General features: G+C 36.9%; 1 protein-coding gene across 1 annotated transcript; it reads right to left on the bottom strand.

The window, feature by feature from the left end:
* Window positions 1–1,530: 1,530 nt before the first annotated feature.
* Window positions 1,531–20,394, bottom strand: pgap1 (post-GPI attachment to proteins inositol deacylase 1). Its single transcript, XM_084121960.1, has 26 exons — window positions 20,112–20,394; window positions 19,328–19,481; window positions 18,906–19,081; window positions 17,821–17,992; window positions 16,124–16,284; window positions 15,952–16,004; window positions 15,762–15,828; window positions 15,038–15,143; window positions 14,853–14,911; window positions 14,681–14,764; window positions 14,130–14,179; window positions 13,807–13,858; window positions 13,637–13,714; window positions 13,401–13,476; window positions 12,450–12,523; window positions 12,140–12,191; window positions 11,987–12,053; window positions 11,778–11,883; window positions 11,660–11,698; window positions 11,389–11,573; window positions 11,036–11,266; window positions 8,834–8,969; window positions 8,581–8,631; window positions 8,252–8,466; window positions 7,966–8,070; window positions 1,531–4,615 (listed from the first exon to the last, which is right to left on the bottom strand). Exons 1-26 carry the CDS (start codon window positions 20,241–20,243, stop codon window positions 4,474–4,476), a joined length of 2,823 nt encoding a protein of 940 aa, XP_083978086.1. The 5' UTR covers window positions 20,244–20,394; the 3' UTR covers window positions 1,531–4,473.
* Window positions 20,395–21,605: the final 1,211 nt, after the last annotated feature.

The following is a 21,605-nucleotide window of genomic DNA, read 5'->3' as shown; positions in this document are numbered from 1 at the left end:
ATTTTTGGGTAAAATAACATTTTAAGATATATAAACACCATAAGCCATTGACTCCACAACACATTCACAACCTGAGAATGTTCAGTTTGTTATTTCACCATATACAAATAATTAAATATGCAAATACCTTCTTATCCTGCACAGTCTGTAACAAATTTCATTACAAAACAGGTGCACGACATCTGACACTTTCTAGCATGTCTGTATATTAAATAACAATAAAAGATGCTCCAGAAATAAGCATGAATAATTATAATAATCACCATATTAAGACAACAATGATCACAGCCAATCACAGTGACGCTGCTGTTTGACCAAACAGGTGTAAACCAATGATGTTAAATCCCGACCGCCAGTAGAAGTGCTAATATGTTAGCATACATGTGCTAACAGACAGTGCTTCATCACAGATCATTATAAAAGAGGCATTGACAAATGTTTATTTACACTCTTACAGTTTAGTTACCGCACATGAGTGAAATATGTTCATTACAAAAGCACCACAAACCAAGCAAAACAGCACTATAATTATTTACCATCTCTTAGTAAATATTTTGTAATATTATGTTTTAGTGAGCAATTTACAACTGCTGATTTATGCTTTCATTTTAAAATATTACAAATGTAAATACTTATTATTCAGCTTTCAAGTGAGACAAGTAATATCAACTCCTTACAATAAACCTCTCCATCATATAAAACAGATGAGTCACTGTAATGAGTGAGTCACTGCAACTATATTAAAGCAAAACAGTATTTAGGTTCATGAGGCAGTGAGCTGCATTTTATATAAAAATAAAATAAAAGTCAAAACAGTCACAGCTAAACTTGAAGCCCATCTGAGACCCCACTCAAAACCAACAGAAATACTGAATTTGTGTTTCTCACACAGAACATGACTGTGGGATGTTCAGGCTTGTAGGCTTTTGTTCCCTCCAATCACATTTGTTTTTAAAGGTTGATTATTGTTCGACTGATCTAAAAATAAAAATATAATGTTATACTGAACATTTCGTTTTTTTGCTTTATAATTCAATTTTTAATTGTCAATCAATTTTAACATTACATTTTTAAATTCAAATCTCAAACGTTAGTTTTAATCTATTCCATTTCATCTTTAGGGGTCAGTAGGATATTGGTCACCAAAGCTGCATTTATGTGATCAGAAATATTTTTTGTTTTAATACATTTTAATATGTAATTTACTTACATGAATTTTCAGTAGCTGTTATTCTAGTCCTCAATGTCACATGATCCTTCAGAAATTATTTTAATGTTGACCAATGTTGAAAAAGGTTGTGCAAATTAATATTTTGTGGAAACCGTGATTGCGTGATTTATTTTTTTCAGGATTCATTATATAAAGTTAAAAAGAAAAGCATTTGAAATAGAATTTTATCACTTTTGATACTGAAATTAAGATATCTAATTGAACCCAAACTTTGGAAATTTCCTGTGGGGAATTCCTGTCTTTACAATTAACATCGAACTGTTAATATTAATCACATAACATAATCACACAACACTCTATTAAACAAAATAAGTTTATGCAAGTTCATTAAGTTTCACTCAGCAGAAGCCTCACTAGCATCAATACAAACATTGCTGTCATTGCTGCAGAGTTAAAGAGTTTCTGTTGGATCTGTTTGGCTTCATTGCAGACGGTGAGTGTACTCACTACATGACCAGGACAGATCTGGCCCTAAATAAGCAGTCCTTGCTTCGAGACATAAAATCAGATCCTGGCCCTCAAAATATCGTGGCACATCACAGTGAACATCGATGAAAACGATCAGTCACAATCATACTGATAGAAAAAAGGCATCCTTTCACCACAAAAACAGCTTCAATTTAGCATGAGGCAGAGCAAGATTGCAACATACAGTTACAGCACCATAAAAAAAGACAACACACATCAAAGCTCACTGCAAAACATCTCAAATACACACGCACTCGTACATTCACAGTGCAGAGGACACAATTCCGTGCCATAGGAGTAATTTTTTTTTTGGTCAAGTACATCCTGTGAGAGAAGGAAATCTGATTTAAATATCAGACTACTTGGATGGACTGACAAATATCCTCAACATCCGTCCTCAATGACGAGAAGGTTAAATTGCAAATCGGTATCAGAGAAGCAGGGGCATATTACAAGAAAGGCACCGTTTCTCTCATTTGATTCAGGATGACAAAGTATCTTTTCAGCTCTCAGGTAAGCGATCCTGAATCATGAGCAGATCAAATGATGAAAGAGCAGATGGACGCTGCTGAGCAGTGTGTGAGGAACACAGACCATCGACAGCATTCTTCAAACATTACAGTAAAAAAAAGCTATTCGGACAGCAACAATCTCATGGCTACTGTGACTGTGGCAGTGTTTCTAATAATTCGTCTCAGGTTATGAGACTGCTCTATAACCATAAATGTAACTATGATGTCTCTTTAACACCACAAATTGTGCACATTGATGCTGATATAAAATCATCATATTGCTCATCTGTCCAGTTCTGTGATTGCACCTATGTTATGTTTCTTGCCTTACAGCTTCAGCTAATGCAATAAAATAAATAAAAATGAATTAAAAAAGGCGTGTTAATACGAACAGATCTGAGATATTTCAGAATTTACAGGCATTACATGTGCATTCTAAGCTAAATGGTTTAAGGCAGAAATGACAGATCGAAGATAGAACAGGCAGAGATCCGATCATTCTCACAAACAGACGTGAACTGCAGAAAAGCGGAACAAACACCTAAAGCTGCTTTTTACACCCTTAAAGTCAACATGAAAAAGCATTCGCAATCGAACTCATTTTACTTCTGTAATGTGACATTTTTAAAATGATGTATGAGATGAAACTGGAAATAAATTGACTAAAGAATGAAGTGAAGATTTCCATGAACAGCATGATTGACAGAAACATTTGTAAAAATCGATTGGTTAACAGGGGCTGGAATGAATTGTAAAAGCATTTTCCGTTGCCAAACTTCAAAATAGTTCTATATGATACGACTACATTTTTTGATTACTGTGAATCAAAATTCAAGAAAATGCTTCTCACCGTCAACTGAAAAAAGAAAAGCCTCATTTAAAAAGTGATAACATTAGTTATAAGTGAACAAAACGTTTCTAAAGGTTTTACAACACATTCACTGTGAACTTTTCAGTTACTATCCACACTACAATTAGCTGAATTTGAAGTAAAATAAAATAATTAACATTCTGGAGCGAATGTAGGTGTTCTGTTTCTCAAGATTTATATAAAGATTTGTTTTTTCTTTGGAATAAGGAGCACTGATGATTTATGCACAAGAACAGGAAGTAACCCGGGTAAGTTCTTAGGGCACCTTTTTTCAAAATCTGGGTGATACAGATAATCGATTACATTATGGTCGATAACCGTTACTTGGCTAATATTAAAATAACACATAATTTTGTATAAATAAATAAAAACAGAAAAAAAAATCATTTTAAATGCTACCTGTGAATTTAGGCATCACAATATTATAATGTAGGTTTTAAATTTCATAAAGATTAAAATATTAGTGTTTTTAAAGATGAATTAAGTGAGTTTTAGATGACAGCAAAGGTAATCTAAATTTAACAATAGGGGAAATGAGAAGCAAAATTAAATATCCAATGTCATCAGATGCTGATAAATAAAAAAAAACTTTACCATATCTGTTTTCAGATATAATTTTTTTACTGATATATTGTGTATCCCTATCAAATTATGATTTCATGTTGACTTTAAGAATTAACATTAAATCAGAACAATACACTCTCACCAGCCCCAATACACACACCAGTAAAGGCTAGCTTCCCAGACATTGATTAAATAGCATGCTCAGGTTTGACTGTAATATTGTGACAATTGCAAAAAAATGCTAAACTTTGAAAAAAAAATATTGTTATAATGATTTTATAATGTCTAAACATAAATCTAAATGAAAACCCATTGAGTAATCATCTGCAGCCATCTAGTGGCTAATTTCATGTTAATTGAATTGAGGTTAGTGGCATGGTATAATTGATGTGATGTGAAAACGAGCGGTAAAAACCCGATTGCACATTCCATTTTTTTGGTTTTGCAAGGGTGCCCCTTGCTGCCCCCCGGCAAGATGCCGGCCTGGGCAGTTGCCCAAGTCGCCTATGCCTAAATCCGCCACTGGTTAAGGCCTAGGCTTAAAATGTGTCTGGAAAACTAGCCTTATGGACAAGAGGTATTGCTCATGAATACAGACATACCATCATTAACAAATGTAATACCCTGTCAAGAAACTACAAATGATGACATATGACAAATCACATAACTCTGGATGTGCTGGTCCACTGATGTCACAAGTCCATGTGATCCCAATGAATACACACAGGGTTATAAGGCTGTTTTGGTCTGATCTGGTCTAAATTTATACAAAACTCAAGTCTTGTTCTAATCTCAATGCATACTCACATTTAAAGTTTGTTGGGAGGTCAAAAGAAACAAGAACAGACCAAGAGGGTAAGTGCTGCGGACAAGAAGTAAGTGACTCTGTAAATGTGCAGCGGACAAAAAGCCAGCATTCCCACACACAGCGGCAGCAGTAGATGGAGCATCAGATTAAGCATCAGTTTGCTGTAATACAAGTGTAAATACAGACACACAGCCTTGTTTGAACTTTTTTTGTAAGAAAGAAATTAATACTTTTATTCAGAAAGGAAGCATTAAATTGATCAAAAGATACAGTAAAGGCATTTGATTTCAAATAAATGCTGTTCTTTTGGACATTCCATGAAAGAATCCTGACAAATGTATCATGGCTTCTTCTACAAAAATTTTAAGCAGCGAAAATCAAGGATCATGTCAAAGAGTATAGAAGTAACAAGAGGCGAAACTCCGTTGCAGTTTTGACAACAGCCACTAGGTGGCGCTTCGGTAGCGCGGCCGCCATTTTGGACTGAACCAACGGCTTTACCGTTAGCACAACTACTGTACAGCATTAACATTATGTCTGGAAATAATTGGAAACAAAGAAAACAGTGTTCTGCCATCAACTGCAACAACTACCAGTGTACAAACAATCAACTAGCATTTCATAGATTCCCCAAAGATCCAGAGAGGTAAAGTAGAAAAGGTTTTTATTAACTTTAAAGTGATCTAACGTCAACGATAACAGGTGCTGTAACGTTAATGTAAGCTATCCCATAACCGCAGTAACAGTTTGCTAATGTTATGTATTTGGTCGAAATTGTCAAGACTCGAAATGGGCTTTTTAAATCGCATACTTTCAGAGATATGAACCTAACCTGGCAAATGACCGCTTTATTAATTCATTGTTATCACTAAATTAACCCTTTAACTAGTGTCACCTTTTTTTCGCATAAACATGAAAATCACTATCCAAACTTAAATGGTTGTAATTCAAGAATGCTTTGGAATTTAGACCTATGGTTGGTCTTGTTTTAATTTGTCAGATTATTGTTGAAGTGAAATAAATTATGAAAGTGAAACAGAAAAAAGTTATGCAAGTTTGAGTTTATTAAAATGTACAAATTTAAAATATAATTATTTATATTTTATATAAATATATATATTACAAAATATATTTTACTCTAGAACTGCATGAAAATGAAAGCAAAAAATCTGAACAAATTGTGTTCCACATTTTAGGTTGATATGTTGATATTTCGCTTCCTCACCCTTTCTGCCGTGTGCTCTAACGTTACACGGTTTGGAGCTGCGCGCTCTTGCTCGCTCGCTTTAGATTCCGGGTGATTTTAGCTAATTTGCGGGCATCAGGGAGCCGCTATCAATATGCGGGAGACTCCCGGATCTTCCGGGAGACATGGGATATGTCTGCTCTAGAGATATTAAAAACTAGAAACTACTTTTTAGTTAATTTAACCGCTTTTGAATTTGAACCGGTATCGTTCAATTCTATGACAGCTGTGTTGCGTTCAGTCCAAGATGGCGGAGCTGCAGCTCTGCGCATGGGTGAGTTTGTTGCAATGGAACGTTCTATTGAGTTTCGCCTCTTGGTACTTCTATACTCTTTGATCATGTGATACTTCAGCTTTGCCATCACAAGAATAGTTACTACTATTTTACAATCCTGTTTTACTGTATTTTTGATCAAATAAATGCAGCCTTAGTGAGCATAGACTTCTTTCAAAAAATAGTGCGCGCATATGTCTGTTTGTATATACTGTATATATAATATACTGTCTATATACAGTACTGTGCAAAAGTCTTAGGCACATTAGTATTTAAAAAAAAATGGTTTTAAGACAGTTATTTATACATTTTGCTGTAGTGTGTCAGTAGGAAATATCAGTTTACATGTCCAAACATTCCTTTTGCCATTTATTGTAATAATCCAGTGAGATTTTTGTATGCACAAGGAGCCTGACAACAGCTGGTATGATCCACACAGAGATCATCTGGGATTAACATAAAGAAACAGAAAAAACTGAGACAGACTAAACCCAGAAGAACGCTTGAAGAAACCGACCTGCTGCCTGTTGTCAGACTCCTTGTGCATACAAACATCTCACTGGATTATTACAATTAATAATAAAAGTAATGTTTGGAAATGTAAACTGATATTTTCTACTGACACACAACAGCAAATATATATAAATAACTGGCTAAAAAACATTTTTTTGTGAAAATACTAACGTGCCTAAGACTTTTGCACAGTACTGTATATGTATTCACTACATATTTGTGATGATTTTGAATTATACTTAAAGGCACAGTAAGTAAGTTTCACTGCTAGAGGTTGCTTATTCAAAACACTGAATGAGTATGGAATCATGGGAGTTGTCGTCTTCACCTCCACAGCCGACAGAAAGCAATCTGATGGGACTCAGAAACCATGTTCATGAGTGAGCTAAAGTATTAAAGTTTTATTAATGTTACTGTGGTATGATGCAGGGTGAAGAAGAGAGCCAGGGAAATTTTACGTTGCTGTTTTTATTATGCTTGTCTGCCGCAGTCGGCCGTTCATGCCCCTTTCGTTTTGTTGCTTATGTTTATTTTACGATTAAAGTTACGTTTAATGTCCGCATCCTTCCCTGAACTTGAAGCAGCTGAATTGCTACTCATACAGGTCACTTTATCTGACAAATTAAAATTGTGGGGTAATGTAGCAATGTTTTACTTGGTCAAAACTATCATACTAAAAATAAGTGTGAGTGTGTCGAAAGTTATGTTATAAATGTATAACATTTGAACTCTGTGCGTTCACTCGGCGGCTGGTTTGAGACACTTGTTGCACATTGCAGTAAGCTAGATCGATATTAAAATATCATGTTAATAAAAACTGGATGATCTGTGTTGAAAAATGGCATTCATTTTCAAATATATTGTATGGTGGAGAAAATGCTGTATTCCTGTTACTGCAAATAAAGCGCTTTCTGATTATGCTATGCGAGGCATGGTACAAAAATCTTTCTCGTAGTAATTCAAGAAAACAAGAGATTCAAACAAACGTGTTGAGCTACAGTATATGAGCTATATAACAATTAGTTTTCAGTCGATGCAGGTATCCAAACAGTTGCTCACCTGTCTAATAAAACACATAATATATTAAAGCATCTTTGTTGTTTCCATGGTTTCTACAAAAGTAAAACCGGAAAACGAGGGTAACGTAGATTTGACATCGTTGACAGGCGACGCAATGACAAGGGCTGTCACACTGGTTAAAATAGCTGATTTCTCAGGATTTAAACATTGGACACATTTAGGATAATGCAGGTATAGAAGTCAACAAAATATATAACTTTGTTCTAGTGGTTTTTGGATATTTTAATCCAAAAATCTTACATATTGTGCCTTTAAGCAACATCATAAATATTGAGATGATTTTAAATGCTCTTTGATGTGGCCATATTAAGCTTCCTAAAGAGTGTCTCAGTAATGAACATTACGATTTTAAATTATGTAAAATTACATGACTAATTCTGTGAGAAATGCACACAAACCTGCGGAGGAGTGTATCTGTGTTACAGTTGATGAGCAGTACAGAGCTGATGAGCAGGGGCACAATGTGAGGCCAACAGGGGTCAGGATCCAAATGAACCCAATATCTGAACAAGACACAAACACATGTTTAAATTAAAAACTCCTACAGGTCTTTGGCTATAGAATACTTTCTATCCACCTTCAAGGCATTTTCTCTCTTCTAGGACTTTACTTGCACTACTTTAGTAACTTGTATTAAAAATTCAGAAATTTCTAATCAACTTGCACCTTAAATTGCTCTGTTACCTGAGATTGTTCTTCCAGTGGATAAGGGAAGGGGCGCTGAACATCATGGTAAGAGTAAGCATTGTGGACAAACTAAAGTGGAGCTCCAGATCATCTCTGACGTCTTGTAGCACTGATTCTGACAGTAAAGGGCTGCCGTTACATTCTTTACTCTTGCTGTGAGAGTCACTGCCATGAAAACCATTTTCTGTGTTTTGTGAAACTTTCTGGGGCGCCTGGTTTAACGGGAACAAAACATTTAGAAATTACAGGTAATGTGAGCCAACTAGAGGAAAAAAAAGGAAAAAAAAAGAAAGAAAGATAAATTATGTAAAATAAGGCCTTTATACCAGGTTCAACATGTGGCTCAGTGATCTCTCCGTCATCTGTAATTTAAGCACCTGGACAAAGACAGACAATCACAGGAGACTAAACTCATTATGAAGACAATTAGAGATTAAGAAAGAGAAAGATTTTAATAACTATTACAGGAATAATTTCTTAAGGTAAAAAAAAGATTAGAATAATGATTTATCTTACCAACCCTAACCTACTTTATATGAAGTAGGTATGAAACTAAGGAAGGGAGGACAGATCACTCACTCTGTAGAGGTGGAGAAGAGTGGAGACCATAAGAGCCAGCGCTCCACAGGTGACGCCTCCAAGCACACTCAGAGAGACTATCAGGAGAATCTGAGTATGAAGACGAAGCGTGCCACAGTCCCGGGACACTGAAGGTCTGCAAACAAACACAGTGTTACACACATAATTTGTGGAAACATTTCTGAAAAGACCAGCAGTTGTCAACTAGTTTCTATGGCAGAAAATGAACAATTTCAGCTATTAACTGCATTAGGGACGTTGTTATAACATACATAATGCTTTTTCTATTTTTTAATTCAACATCAAGATTTTAGATCAAAATACATAGTGCATAATGTATATATATATAGGAAAGCAGTTTATTTTATGTCCTACAAGCAACACTGAAACGGCAATATACCAGTATGTCAATATAAATTTATTAACACTTAAAGGGGTCATCGGATGCAAAATGTACATATAAATGTGTCTTGCAGTGTGTGGACAGAACCACCATGCAATGAAAAAAAATCCATCCACTCCTTTTTTTTAATCCTCAAAAAGCCTAAACACTCTAAATAATCAAGCAGTTTGGATTTTCTGAGCAATATGATGTCATATTGCTCATGCTCCACCCACAACCACTGAAGGACTGTCCCGTATTAGCATATTTCCGCCCTCAGCCATTTGTATAGAGAGCCTAAGTCCCTCCCCCCCACTTCCGGCTCATGGGACCTTACTTCGGAAAAAATATGTATGGTAGTCAATGGCGAGAGACAACTTATCTTTTTATTCCGTCTGAACTGTGCCCTGAATCACACATATGATGTTTGTCAATTTAAAAGATAATTATGAAAGTCAAGAAAGTCGCAGTTTGTCATAAAACAGAAGAGTAACATTTAATTTTATGTGAAAATCGCTCAATGAACTACATCTCTCGTCTCGCACTATGTACGTCATAAGATCCGTTGCTCGTATGTGTGCAGTCTGGTACAAAACACTCAGGCATGACGGCGTAACGTTACGATTATAACGTAAGACTATAGAAACAGACAGACGTAAAGTTAGCTTCATTCTTTGAGAGAAAAGGTATGACGTCACACGTGCGCCTTTTGGGTTTGTAGTCTCTGCAATTACGTATTTTCACAGTCTTATACCTCAACAGTTTTACATCAAACTGCGACTTTCTTGACTTTAAAATGTATATTTTAAATTGACAAACATCATATGTGTAATTCAGGGCACAATTCAAACGAGATCAAAATAGTTGTTGTCTCGCGCCATTGACTACCATACAATATTTTTCCGAAGTAAGGTCCCATGGTGGTCAACCGGAAGGGGAGGGACTTAGGCTCTCTATACTGTCCATAGGGGCGGGGAGAGGGGCGGGGTGAGCAGTTGCTCATTATCATTTAAAGAGACATGCACCGAAACGCGTCGCTGTGAACAGAGCTGTTTTTGAGGAGGTAAAAAGGGTGTTGTTTTACACAACCATCCGATGACCCCTTTAAGATTTATAGACACCTCAAGATACAGTCATGTTAAAAAAAAAAAAAAAAAAAGCCTTCTTGCATGTGCATTTGAAGGGTGTCAGGAGTCTCTTTTGCCCAGCAAGGCTGCATTTATTTGATTAAAAATAATATTATTTTTATTTTACAATATAAAATAGTAACAACGCAAAATTTTATTACAATTTAAAAATCCTATTTTACTATGTTTTAAATGCAAAGCTGAATTTTCAGCATCATTACTCCAGTCTTCAGTGTCACATGATCCTTCAGAAATTCTAATATGCTGATTTGATGCTTATGAAACATTTCTTAATATTATCAATGTTGAAAACAGTTGTTCTGCTTAAAATATTGGTGGAAATGTGATTCTTTTTCTTTTTTAAGAATTCGTTGTAAGAGCATTTGTTTGAAACAGAAATCTTTGTAACATTATAAATGTCTTTACTCAAACTTTTGATCAATTTAATGTATCCATGAAGGATAAAAGTATTAATTTCTTCAAAAAACTAAATCTTACTGACCCTAAACTTTTAAAAAGTAGTGTATAAATATGAAACATTTTAACATTTAGATAAATGCATTGTTGAACTCACAGAATGACAAATGTGTTTTTTTGTTTGTGGATTTAGATCAAAACATAAAACTTAATTCATGCAAAACATCTATTTATTTAGAGCACCTACTACAAAGCAATTATTAAAATGATTTTCACCTGTGCAGTGGAGCAAGAAAAAAGGACAGGAAGTAGACAGACACTCTGAGGACTGTGCTACCCCAGAATGCAATGGCTGCACCGAGCACACAGAGCAGTGGGGATACCAGACGAGGCCATTCCTGCATAGAGGCTTTTGGATCCTGGGATATGCTTTCCACAGAGTTTAGAGGAAGAGTATCCACCCCAGGAAGACCCAGAGAGGACCAGACATCATGAAACCAGCTCTGCCTATAGCAGAAAACCCCTCGAAAAGATTAAAACGGGAGCACTGCCTGACTAGGCTCCTATGTTTTGCAGAAAAATAGAATCCGCATTCAAATACAGCAGATAGACACTGTGTCAAGACTCACCTGAGCAGCAGCAGCAGCAGGAGGACAGGTAGTTCCAGTTTGTGGACCTGTAATGATTTACTCATGGCTTCTTGCATTCCAACAGGATGCCCCAATCTTTTGATGGAGCTCAGCTGAGCCCTGATCATCAGAAGAAGCACTACAGCTGAGTAGACAGGCAGAACTGGACCACAGAAACGTAGAATCTAAAGAACAACGATTTTTTTTTTTTATACGAGACTCTGGGTTCAAAGTTAAAATTGGCAGATGAAATACCACAATGTAAGCACACCTGCCCAAGCACTTTGGGAAACGAAGTCCGAATAGACACCTGTAGAAAAACAAGACAATGTTAGTTGTCTTACTGGAAGGTTTACCTGTGAGGAAAACAAGGGATGTGGATGAAATACCTTGTATTGGCAGTTGGGGGCAGTGTGGAGCTGCAGGAGGGCACTGGAGGTGTTGTCTGGGCGGCTGGTGTGAAGCATGCTGTAGATCTCAGATACCGAAGGAATACTTGGATTGAAAACATTTAAGAGTTTTAGAGGACACAATCATCTCTACTCTGATGCAAAAAGAGAGCTGCGGTGAGATGAAGAAAGCTGACTGATTATTCTACCTTGCCATAGCAAAGGAGTCTTCTTGAAACCAAGGTACCCTCACTCTGTACACACTTGGCAGTCTGTCTGTATAACACAACACGTATAGTATCAGACGCGAGTCTTATAAAACACCATGCTGAATTTCTGGCAAATGAAGCTGAACTGGTTACCTTTAGTGGTTTTGCAGTGACTCATGACTGTTATTCTGAAAGCCTGATAAACCTGAAGGAGCACAAACTAGAGTTCACATGTCTTTTGCTTTGGGGTATCTTATTTTAGTAAAAGGATTAATACATAACCAATTACTACTACTAATAATAGGATCATTATCCTCAAAAGACTTTATAATGATAAAGGATTATTATGGGATTTAAGCCATTACAAATGCTTCTACTGTGTACAAAACTTAATATTTGAAAAATCAGAGAGATTAAATCTATAGAGAAGCTGAGGTTAACAGGGAATGTTGTGAGCAATCACCTGATGAAAGTCTTGTAGCAGTAGTGTATGGAGCAGCCCAGAGGAGTTAATGCTGATGTCACTGACGGTCAGACCTGCAAACAGTCACATTCAGGTTAAAGCGTTTGCATACATTAAACACAACTTACTTGGTTTTAAAAAGTAAGAAAGAAAGACGGTATTTGACACTGTATTTTATTCGACTATTACATGCTTATTTTTTTCTGCCAATTTTAAAGGTAAAATGCCCCTATTATGCGTTTTAGGATATTACCTTTCATGTAGTGTTTAATATAGCTGTTTGTATATGTAAAATGTCTGCAACGTTTCAAAGATTAAAGTGCACGATAAATTAGTTATCGTTTTCGAAAATAAAGAACCGATTCTGAACTGCCTGAAACGAGGCGTCAGTAAATCCATTTTTTCTTCCTGCACAAATCTACATAGGTCTGTAACAAATTTACATAATGTCAGCCTATGGTCTTCATTGGCTGCCAGCGAACAACATCTACTTTAACCCTTTTGGGCCTCTACTATAACTACAGTGTTTGATGGCGGGTCAGTGTTGTCGACATGTCAAATCCACTTTGTACGCACTTCCAAAGGATGAGGACTCGAGCTCAAATTGATATGGTAAAACTGAAGCCCTTGTCACTAAGTGCTGTGTAAGCCTCCAATGCTGAAATTCAGATGTGGTAATGGACGTCTCGTTTCTTGTTTTTTTTTTACCTTGGATGCATTTTAGGAGACCTATTTTATACCTTTGTTTTAGACCTCAAAAACAAAATTAGGAACCTTAAAAATGCCATAACAGGGGAACTTTAAATGTGCATAAAAATAAAAGAGTTCATGCAGCTGTCATTACAGAAAAAAGGGAACAAAAAATACTAAAACACTGCTCTGGATGAAAGTGTCTGCTAAATGCCTTAAAAGTAAAATGTCAATATATACATGTATGTGATTTTAGCTCACCAAAGGACAGCGTATGAGGCACTTGCACTGAGACAGTCAGGCTCTGCTCTCTCTGCAGCTCACACTCCACTAAAAACTACAAACAGACAATCAAGCATTTAGAATGGATCTTTAAATAGTTCATCATGCAAATTGTTTTGACATGAATCATCCAAAAAAAGAAAGATATACTAATGTGGTCTGTCATGTAATGTAAGTTTTCATAATGAACATGATAACGTGGACTGCAAGTTAACCTGTCCTCCGCTGGGGTTAGAGGCATCAATGATGAGGTGAGAGACCGACATGAGTTCACTGATTTTCACTGTCACCGCCTATAAAAGAACAGACTGTTTATAGATCAAATTTATTTTAAATGTAGTATTATAAGTTGTGTTTTTGCATGTGTAAGAAAAACTAGACTGACCTTATAGGCTGGAAGGAGCTCTGTCTCAGATGACAGATCTATTGCCTGAACACTAGAAAATGAGGAAAAACAGAGAAAAAAAACACTTTACAAAGCAAATAATATAACATACTATACATTATCAACAATAGTCCAGAGTGCTGGTATGGATATGGATCAGCATGTGTGCGCGGTGCACCAGATAGATGAAAATGTGTCAACTTTATGAAAGACATGCATTTTTTTTTTATGCACATGCAGAAATTACTGGCGCAGATTCTGTATGGGCCCTGGTCATTTCCAATTACAAGAGGATTAGAATTCATCTGGTTCATTTTACTCACCACATGGAGCCGCTCATTTGTGTGCAGCCGTACAGCCAGCTGGTCATTTCCTGTTAAACATGCAGAAATAAACAGAGCTCTTCAAAACATGCTTGAGAACATTCACAATCAGCATAAGTCAAGACAGATACTTGGACCACAGCCTGCATGAAGGAAAAACTGTATTTTCCTGCAAAATATGTACTTTTTTGCTTATTACAATACAATTTTTTTTTTTTTTTACAAGTGTGAGCAGTGAGAATCCAAATGCTTGGCAAAATTAACAAGCAAGTTTCTTTTCTTAATTTATACTCAATAACTAAATTCTGCTTCATAATATTTGACTTTTTTTAAAAAACATTTTAGAATTTGTACATGAATTTATATTTAAATGCACAATAATACTGCAGATTTTCTTTAAGACTGGGACAGCTGACACCACATAAAAAAATGTGGTAGACTAAATAGACTTAATTTCACTGTAATGTTTGGTGACATTCAAATCAAAATCAAAATGATACATTTAAAGGGAAAAAAAGGGTTCTGAGTGTGACGCTGTTGGACTCCCTCACCATATTATTACTGCGGCAATGGAAATGACTGTAGGCCTTCCTTCGACTGGAGAGAGCAAACAGGAAGTACTTGACTTGAGCTTCCTGCCAAGAGGATGGTTTACATCAGTGCAATGTTCAGAGAGAAGCTGCTGGCATAATTTTTCCCAGAGATGATGAAACATATTGTCACCTTGGGGGCAGTGTAGAACAGACGGAGTGTGTTGACCTCCTTCCATGCCTCAGGAGGAGCTGGAAGGATGGATGAATGAATAGATTCGGATAAAAATAGTAAGAAGTAACAGAGATTCAGATATTATCTTCCAGCTATGTGGAAAACTGATAAGGCTATAAATATATGTTCGCACAAACACAGACCTGAGAAAGTGACAGGGTCTTCCTGTGCTTCTCCAGGCTGCAGCACTGGGTGTCTAAAGAAGTGATAGTTCAACACTGACATTCGCTTCTCAGGACTCTCTGTAAACTAAAGAGAAGCATGAGTCAATAAAAACAACTTGAACACGAACATTAACACAGTGTTAATTTAGGACAGTGTAGGAATCTTAGACGTGAAGACCAGGAGACTCGGTTGTATCTTCAGCAGGATTCTTTATTGAGAAAGAGCTGTTGGTAGCTGTAGTCATCAAGACTAACTAAGGCAGTGTACATTGTAGTTTGTATAGATTTTAGGAGGCAGTGCTTAGAAACAGAGACAAAGCACCTGGCTGACAACCTTAAACAAAGCATGCAAAAATGAAGAATCCAAGTATAGGAACCCACACTAGTCTCTAGACTAGAGTGTCACCAGTCCTAATCCAATCCGCATAACTATTCAAAGAATAGGACAGGGGCTCGAGGAGCCATTAAAGACAAAGGGTGAGAGTCTCAGAAATCGGACTCATTAGACTTACAATAAAGAGAACAGGACTGGCAGGAACCTCTTGCTAAAATCTTTGCTTAACCGAATAATTCATCTGAGGTCAAATCTTGAATGCTGAATACAATGTACTTCCCCTTTGTTTTTCATGTGATGTTATGTAAGGATGTAAGATCAGAAGATCTTAAACAGATTCTTATATTTGTAATTCCACACAGTGCTCACCTGCCCTGTTTCAGGTTCAATAAGGTCGAAGAACGCCCGAACTGTGGCCAGAACCAGCTCCTTGCACCTTGTATGAAGCATTTGAAATTGCAAAGAATGAAATTCACTGGCTGTTAAGAAGCTAAGTAGCTTAAAAGTAAAATAATTAGGCATCAGTTTTTAAGCTCAATGTTAGCATACAAAAACATACCAAACAATGGAAATATGATCCGTGGAAACCCACGTTCGAGGAACTGCAGTCACCTAAAACCAATTTACAAAACACACATGTAAGGACATAAAAAAAAGCAGGTTGAGCTCTTTAGGTTAACTAAAGAGAATTTTTAAAGAAAGATCTCAAAGAAAATGGCTTGTAGACCTACCACAACTGACATCTTATTGAGGTCATCAATGGGACAGGACAGCGCCGTCAAGCCAGAGCGCACTTGGAAGTCAAGGTAGCCACCACCCACAGAGAGAACGGTTATATTTCGAAAGTCTTCAGCATTTGTGGCCCAGCGATTCCTGACTGTGGAGTAAAACTCTACAACAGACACACAATTCAGATGTTAGCATACCAACTATGTTTACATTAACATTTTTGTTTGAGAAAGTAAATGTTCAATTATGCAAGTCCATACCTTCTGAATACACTATTGTTCAAATTTTTTTAATCTTTTTGAAAGAGTCTCGTGTTCAGCAAGGGCACATGTATTTGATCAAAATTACAGTAATATTGTCAAATATTATTACAAATAAAAATAATTGTTTTCCATTTTAATATATTTTGAAATGTAATTTATTCCTCTAATGCAAAGCTGAATTTTCAGCATCATTCCTCCAGTCTTCAGTGTCACATGATCCTTCAGGAATCATTATAATATGCTGATTTTACTGTCCATTGTTATCCGTTTAATGCATCCTTGCAGAATAAAAGTACTAATTTCTTTTAAAAAAATACCTCACCCCAAACTTTTGAACAGTAGTGTACCTTCAAAACTCTGTACAATTGCAATCAAAATTATTTAATCCCTCTGGAGACTGTAATAATTTACAAATGTAAACTTTTGTTAAGATACAGAGTTTAAAAAAATGCATCTATAACAGTTTAGTGGCTAATTAAAAGTGATAGTTAATTTACAATGTAATGCTTTTGAGTAATTATTCAACCCCTATTCAACACTGCTGTTTGTGTAATTGTGTAAAACACAATTAAACCTGTAATGTTACACATACGTACATTTAGCCCATGCATGTGCTAAAGTTGAGTATCAAATATGGCAAAAGGCAAAAGTCAAAATAGCTCTCACAAGCTAAGAGAACAATTATTTATTACATTAAAAAGTCTATGGCTACAATAAGATTTCCAAAACACTAAAAGTTTCTAGAGACACAGCTGGCAGCCTTATTCATAAGTTTAAAATTTGTTGTACCAGAAAATCTTTGAGGGTGTTGAAGAAAAAGCACAATAAGGGGAATAAAATGTTTGATCAGAGGAATTGAGAAAAACCCTCAATTTACAGCCAAAGGATTTCAAGATGACCAGATAAAAGGAGGAAAAAACATTTTAGATATTCATCCAAATCTACTTCAGCTTGGTTCAGGGATCAGTCGTAGAATGTTCTTGAGTGGCCTGTACAGTCTTCAGATTTACATCTCATTGAAAATATTTGGTGGAATTTAAAGAAAGCAGTGGTATGGTGAAAACCAAAGATTATCAGTGATCTGGAAGCTTTTCAAATAAGGAATGGGCCAAGATTGCAGTAGAGAGGTGACAGAAGCTTCTAAGCACTTACAGTTTATTGGAGGTTATAAAGAATAAAAGATTCTGCACAAAATGTGACTCTTGTAATTTTTTACATGATTGTATAGAGCAAATTAGATTTTTTTCTTCTTCAATTTTTCATCAACTTTACATTCTAAGAATCACTCAAATGTGTATTAATAAACTTTCTATAATGCTTTTCTTTAACTGTTTTCATAACATTTTGTTCTCAGCGGCAAAATGTCTTGCAGTATAATAATTTTAGAAATAATTTTTATTGCAACTGTATGTGTCTCTGTATGTTTTTTCCCCTACCCAGTATGTAAGGGTCAACAGACAGGACAGGTGCCTGGTGGGGGGAGGCCTGGGTGATGATGAGGCTGACCAGCCGTGGATTGAAGCGTGCCAGGGTGAACAAGGCTCTTGCCACCACTCCACCCATGGAGTGACCCACCAGAACCACACCTGTGGGGGGGTCTGGACGGTCCTGCAGCCATGAGAATGTAGTAAAAAGACCATTGGTTTGGATGTGGATGATCTACTAATTGCAGTGAGCTTTAATTACTAAATCAATAAAGGCTGGAATACACTACATGACTTTTAAAGTCTGGCATCATACACTTGCTGACTTGCAGAGGGAAAATCTGGGCATCATACACTAAACAAACGAGAATCATAGTCACACCAGACTTTAACGTAGTTCACAACACAACAACAAATTCACACACAAACATACACCTGGTTGCAAGGAGATGCATGGCAATGGCATGGTGTTCTAAAATCTGCTCAAAATATCAAACATTTGTTAAATCTTCCACATGGATGGAATCATAGTCTGAAGCTAAAAATTAGAATATGTGCCCATCATACAGTACGTGATTTTCTGTGAAATCTGTCAACTCCAAACTCCCAAAATCTGCAGACTCACTCTAACTTTCGGCAACAAGCACTGTCTCCTCCAGACTGAAAATTGCAAAAAAAAAATCTGTGCCAAAGTCATGTGGTATATTCCAGCCACATTAACCCTTTGGGGTCTGAGGTGTTTTTTGGGGCCCTGGAGATGTTTTGACAGGCCATAACATTTGTGCTTATTTCAGTTACTTATTATAAGTTACTTTTATAAGCATATATATTTTCTGTGCGGTCAACCCAAAACTGATACTGGTCCATAAATTCGATCATTACTGTAATTGCTCTTAAACCACAGTGCATACTACAAAAGTGTAGAATACTGTAATTTGTGATCTGTAATTTCAACAAAGAGACAGAAAGGGACAGAAAATGATAGAAAGGAAAGGGTGAAGGAAAGAAAAGGAAAGGAAAGAAAGAAAATTAAGGAAGGAAAGTGGAAGTAAAGGGACAAAAAGATATACAATAAAAAGGACCCCTTGACCTCTGACCTTATAAAGGCGCAAGATGGCTTTGATGCTTTCATGTAGAAACTGAGTCTGTCTGCGCAAACTGCCCCCGTACAGGGCCACCAGGTCCTCGTTGAAGTCAATAGTGAACACATTCATATGGATCCCTCTCTCCAGGTTCTCAGCCTTCCTCAACGCCACTGAACCCAGAGAACGAGCTGCAAGAGAGAGTATAACAACATTTTTGTTTTGCAATGAGCTCTCACATCCTCCATTTGCTATTTATAATCTGAAAATTTCATTTGCATTGGGAGCCGGGACAAAGTCAGTAGGAGGATCAAGATTGACTGAGCAAACAAACCAGCTGTCAAAACCCAGGCAAATTAAACAAGGCCAAGCTATTTATATACATGTGTACAAGATGTGCTGATTGAAATATTGAAGACAAAACAGTTCCATCTCACCTTGCTTGTAGCTGCCCGCATTCCCTGGCAGGAAGAGCACAGGTGCGCCGGTGAGCTTGAGTCCTCTGGTCTCCTGAGCATATGCGCCCTCTCCATACAGATACAGGCCGTATGATGGGTACTGGCGCGCGACACGCCTCGGAAGCGGCACGCGCTGCAAACGCACGCGCACGCACACAAAATGACAGGTGTGACTGTGAATATTCACGCTCAGAGGATAATAATGCAAGACCACAGACAAATCGAGTTGTGGAACAGGATTTCTGACACAAACGAAACTGTAAATGAATGTACAGGTTTTGATGCAGGTTTGAATGTATGACATTTCGAGCTTCATTTTGAGATGTACTACGTGTCACCATAATAAGTAAACATCTAAATACAAAAAAATAATAACAATTAAGAAGTAAATATTGTTTACACAAAATATACAGTCATTTCATTAAAAGAAATGTTACGCTTACTGTCTTCGGCTTGTTTTGACTGAGGAACACAAGTGTGACCCCTTATACCACGGTTTTACCCATAAATATTGTGTAATGACTTTTACAGTCTATGGTAATGACTGATGTGGCTGATTAGGCTTGTTTATTATTGCCAAAACAACAGGTAGAATCATGACTGACAGGTATGAGGAAATGATGCATGGCCTGCCAGTGAATTGTGCACACTATCCTTAGCCAGTAATGTTGCCTTATTTACAAAAAATGGTGCATTTTGCTAAATGCAAACCAAACATATCAAGAAAACAACAGTGATAAAGACTATTTGCAGTGATACTCACTCGGTATTCTGGGTACTCGAACATGTATGTCATGCTGCATCGATTCTCCTCGAAACTAAATAATAATTCCCGCAAACCCACGAGCAAAAGCCCAAGAGCAAAGCCGTAAAACGCGTATACAGCGAGTCTCATGTCTCCACAAAATAAGCTTGATTATATTCACAAATTCATTGTAATCGTGTCTCCGCTTTCCTCGTTGTAAACCCACACTGTCTGTTTGTTTGAACCTAAAACCACCCACGGACCTGTCACGCAGCTCCTGGGACGACGTCACGGCGCAGACAGGACAGTTAGCCAATAGAGAGAGGGAATGTGTTCTAGGTTTGACCAATCAGAATTGAAAGTGGGAGGGATGGCAAGAGAACAGTGGGATCGTCGAAGAAAATTTCTCCTCTATTTAAAACGCAGAAAGGCGTAAATCGAGGGGAAAATCGAAGTCCATCTCGTCACTTTGAATAAGTTGAAGGCGAAGGGACGTATAGTGCCTGCATCGCACGATTACACATCAAATATCAGTAATTCATCTTATGCAGCACACTTTTATATTGCCTTTATATGTCTTAATATAATGGATACAACATTAAAGATAGCAAATTTCTTTAATCACAATCATGTGGGTATTGTCATTTTTACCATGAAAAATGGCTCTTTCCATATTGCTAGTATTTTGTATTTTTCCTGTTACTAACACAATTATTTGCCAGAATAGCCAGAGCACAAAAAAGAACAGTGAGCAATAACATCTGTACTTTTTTTGTGGATTATGTTGGATTGCCTTAAAACCTTTCACTTCAAAACACTGCATTTAGAAATTACAGAAACCAGTTTTTCTTGCCACTGAATTAATAATCCAGCTATAATTAACACTGTTTAAAGGTGGCTTATCTTCACCAGAGCATATTTCTGAAAATCCTTATAGAAACACTTACTACATAACAGACATATTAAAGGGGGGGTGAAATACTATTTCATGCATACTGAGTTTTTTACACTGTTAAAGTGTTGGATTCCCATGCTAAACATGGACAAAGTTTCAAAAATTAAATTTTACGTTTGAAGGAGTATTTCTGTGCCAAAAATGCTCCTTCCGGTTTGTCACAAGTTTCGGAAAGTTTTTTTCGAGTATGGGCATGTGTGACGTCAGATAGGGCGGAATTTCCTTATATGGGTCCTAAGGGCACTTCTATCGGAAGAGCGCGGGCGCGCGCGCAACCGTAGACCAGAGCAAGAGAGCGGAAAGCAGTTCGCCCATCATCACAGCGCCAAAGCCCAGTTCGACGCCGGATTTGCAGATCGTCTAATACTTAAGGATGCAGTCCCAATGATAAAGGTTCACGGTCGTGCGTTGGAACCGTGAGTAAAACTGCTTGTCTGCTTCAAATGTCTGTGTGTTGTTAGCTATCGGCGCGTAAGCACAGCCCACACGGCACGCCTCCAGCCGCTCGTTTTTTTCCGGAAAGACTCGGAACTGCCTATCTTTCTTTTATAAATATA

This window comes from Abramis brama, assembly GCF_963993115.1.
Source record: "Abramis brama genome assembly, chromosome: 8".
Lineage (NCBI taxonomy): Eukaryota > Metazoa > Chordata > Actinopteri > Cypriniformes > Leuciscidae > Abramis > Abramis brama.
Note: the sequence above shows the minus strand (reverse complement) of the source record. Positions and strands in the feature narration are given on the sequence as shown.

Bases quoted from the DNA above. Each gene is read 5' to 3' on its own strand.
- pgap1 (XM_084121960.1), bottom strand. From the start codon at position 20,243: ATGAGACTCGCTGTATACGCGTTTTACGGCTTTGCTCTTGGGCTTTTG. The intron at 15,829-15,951 runs GTATGTTTTTGT...GCTTCATACAAG, and splicing joins GATCATATTTCCATTGTTTG to GTGCAAGGAGCTGGTTCTGG. The intron at 12,192-12,449 runs GTGATTGCTCAC...GTGCTCCTTCAG, and splicing joins TGCTACAAGACTTTCATCAG to GTTTATCAGGCTTTCAGAAT.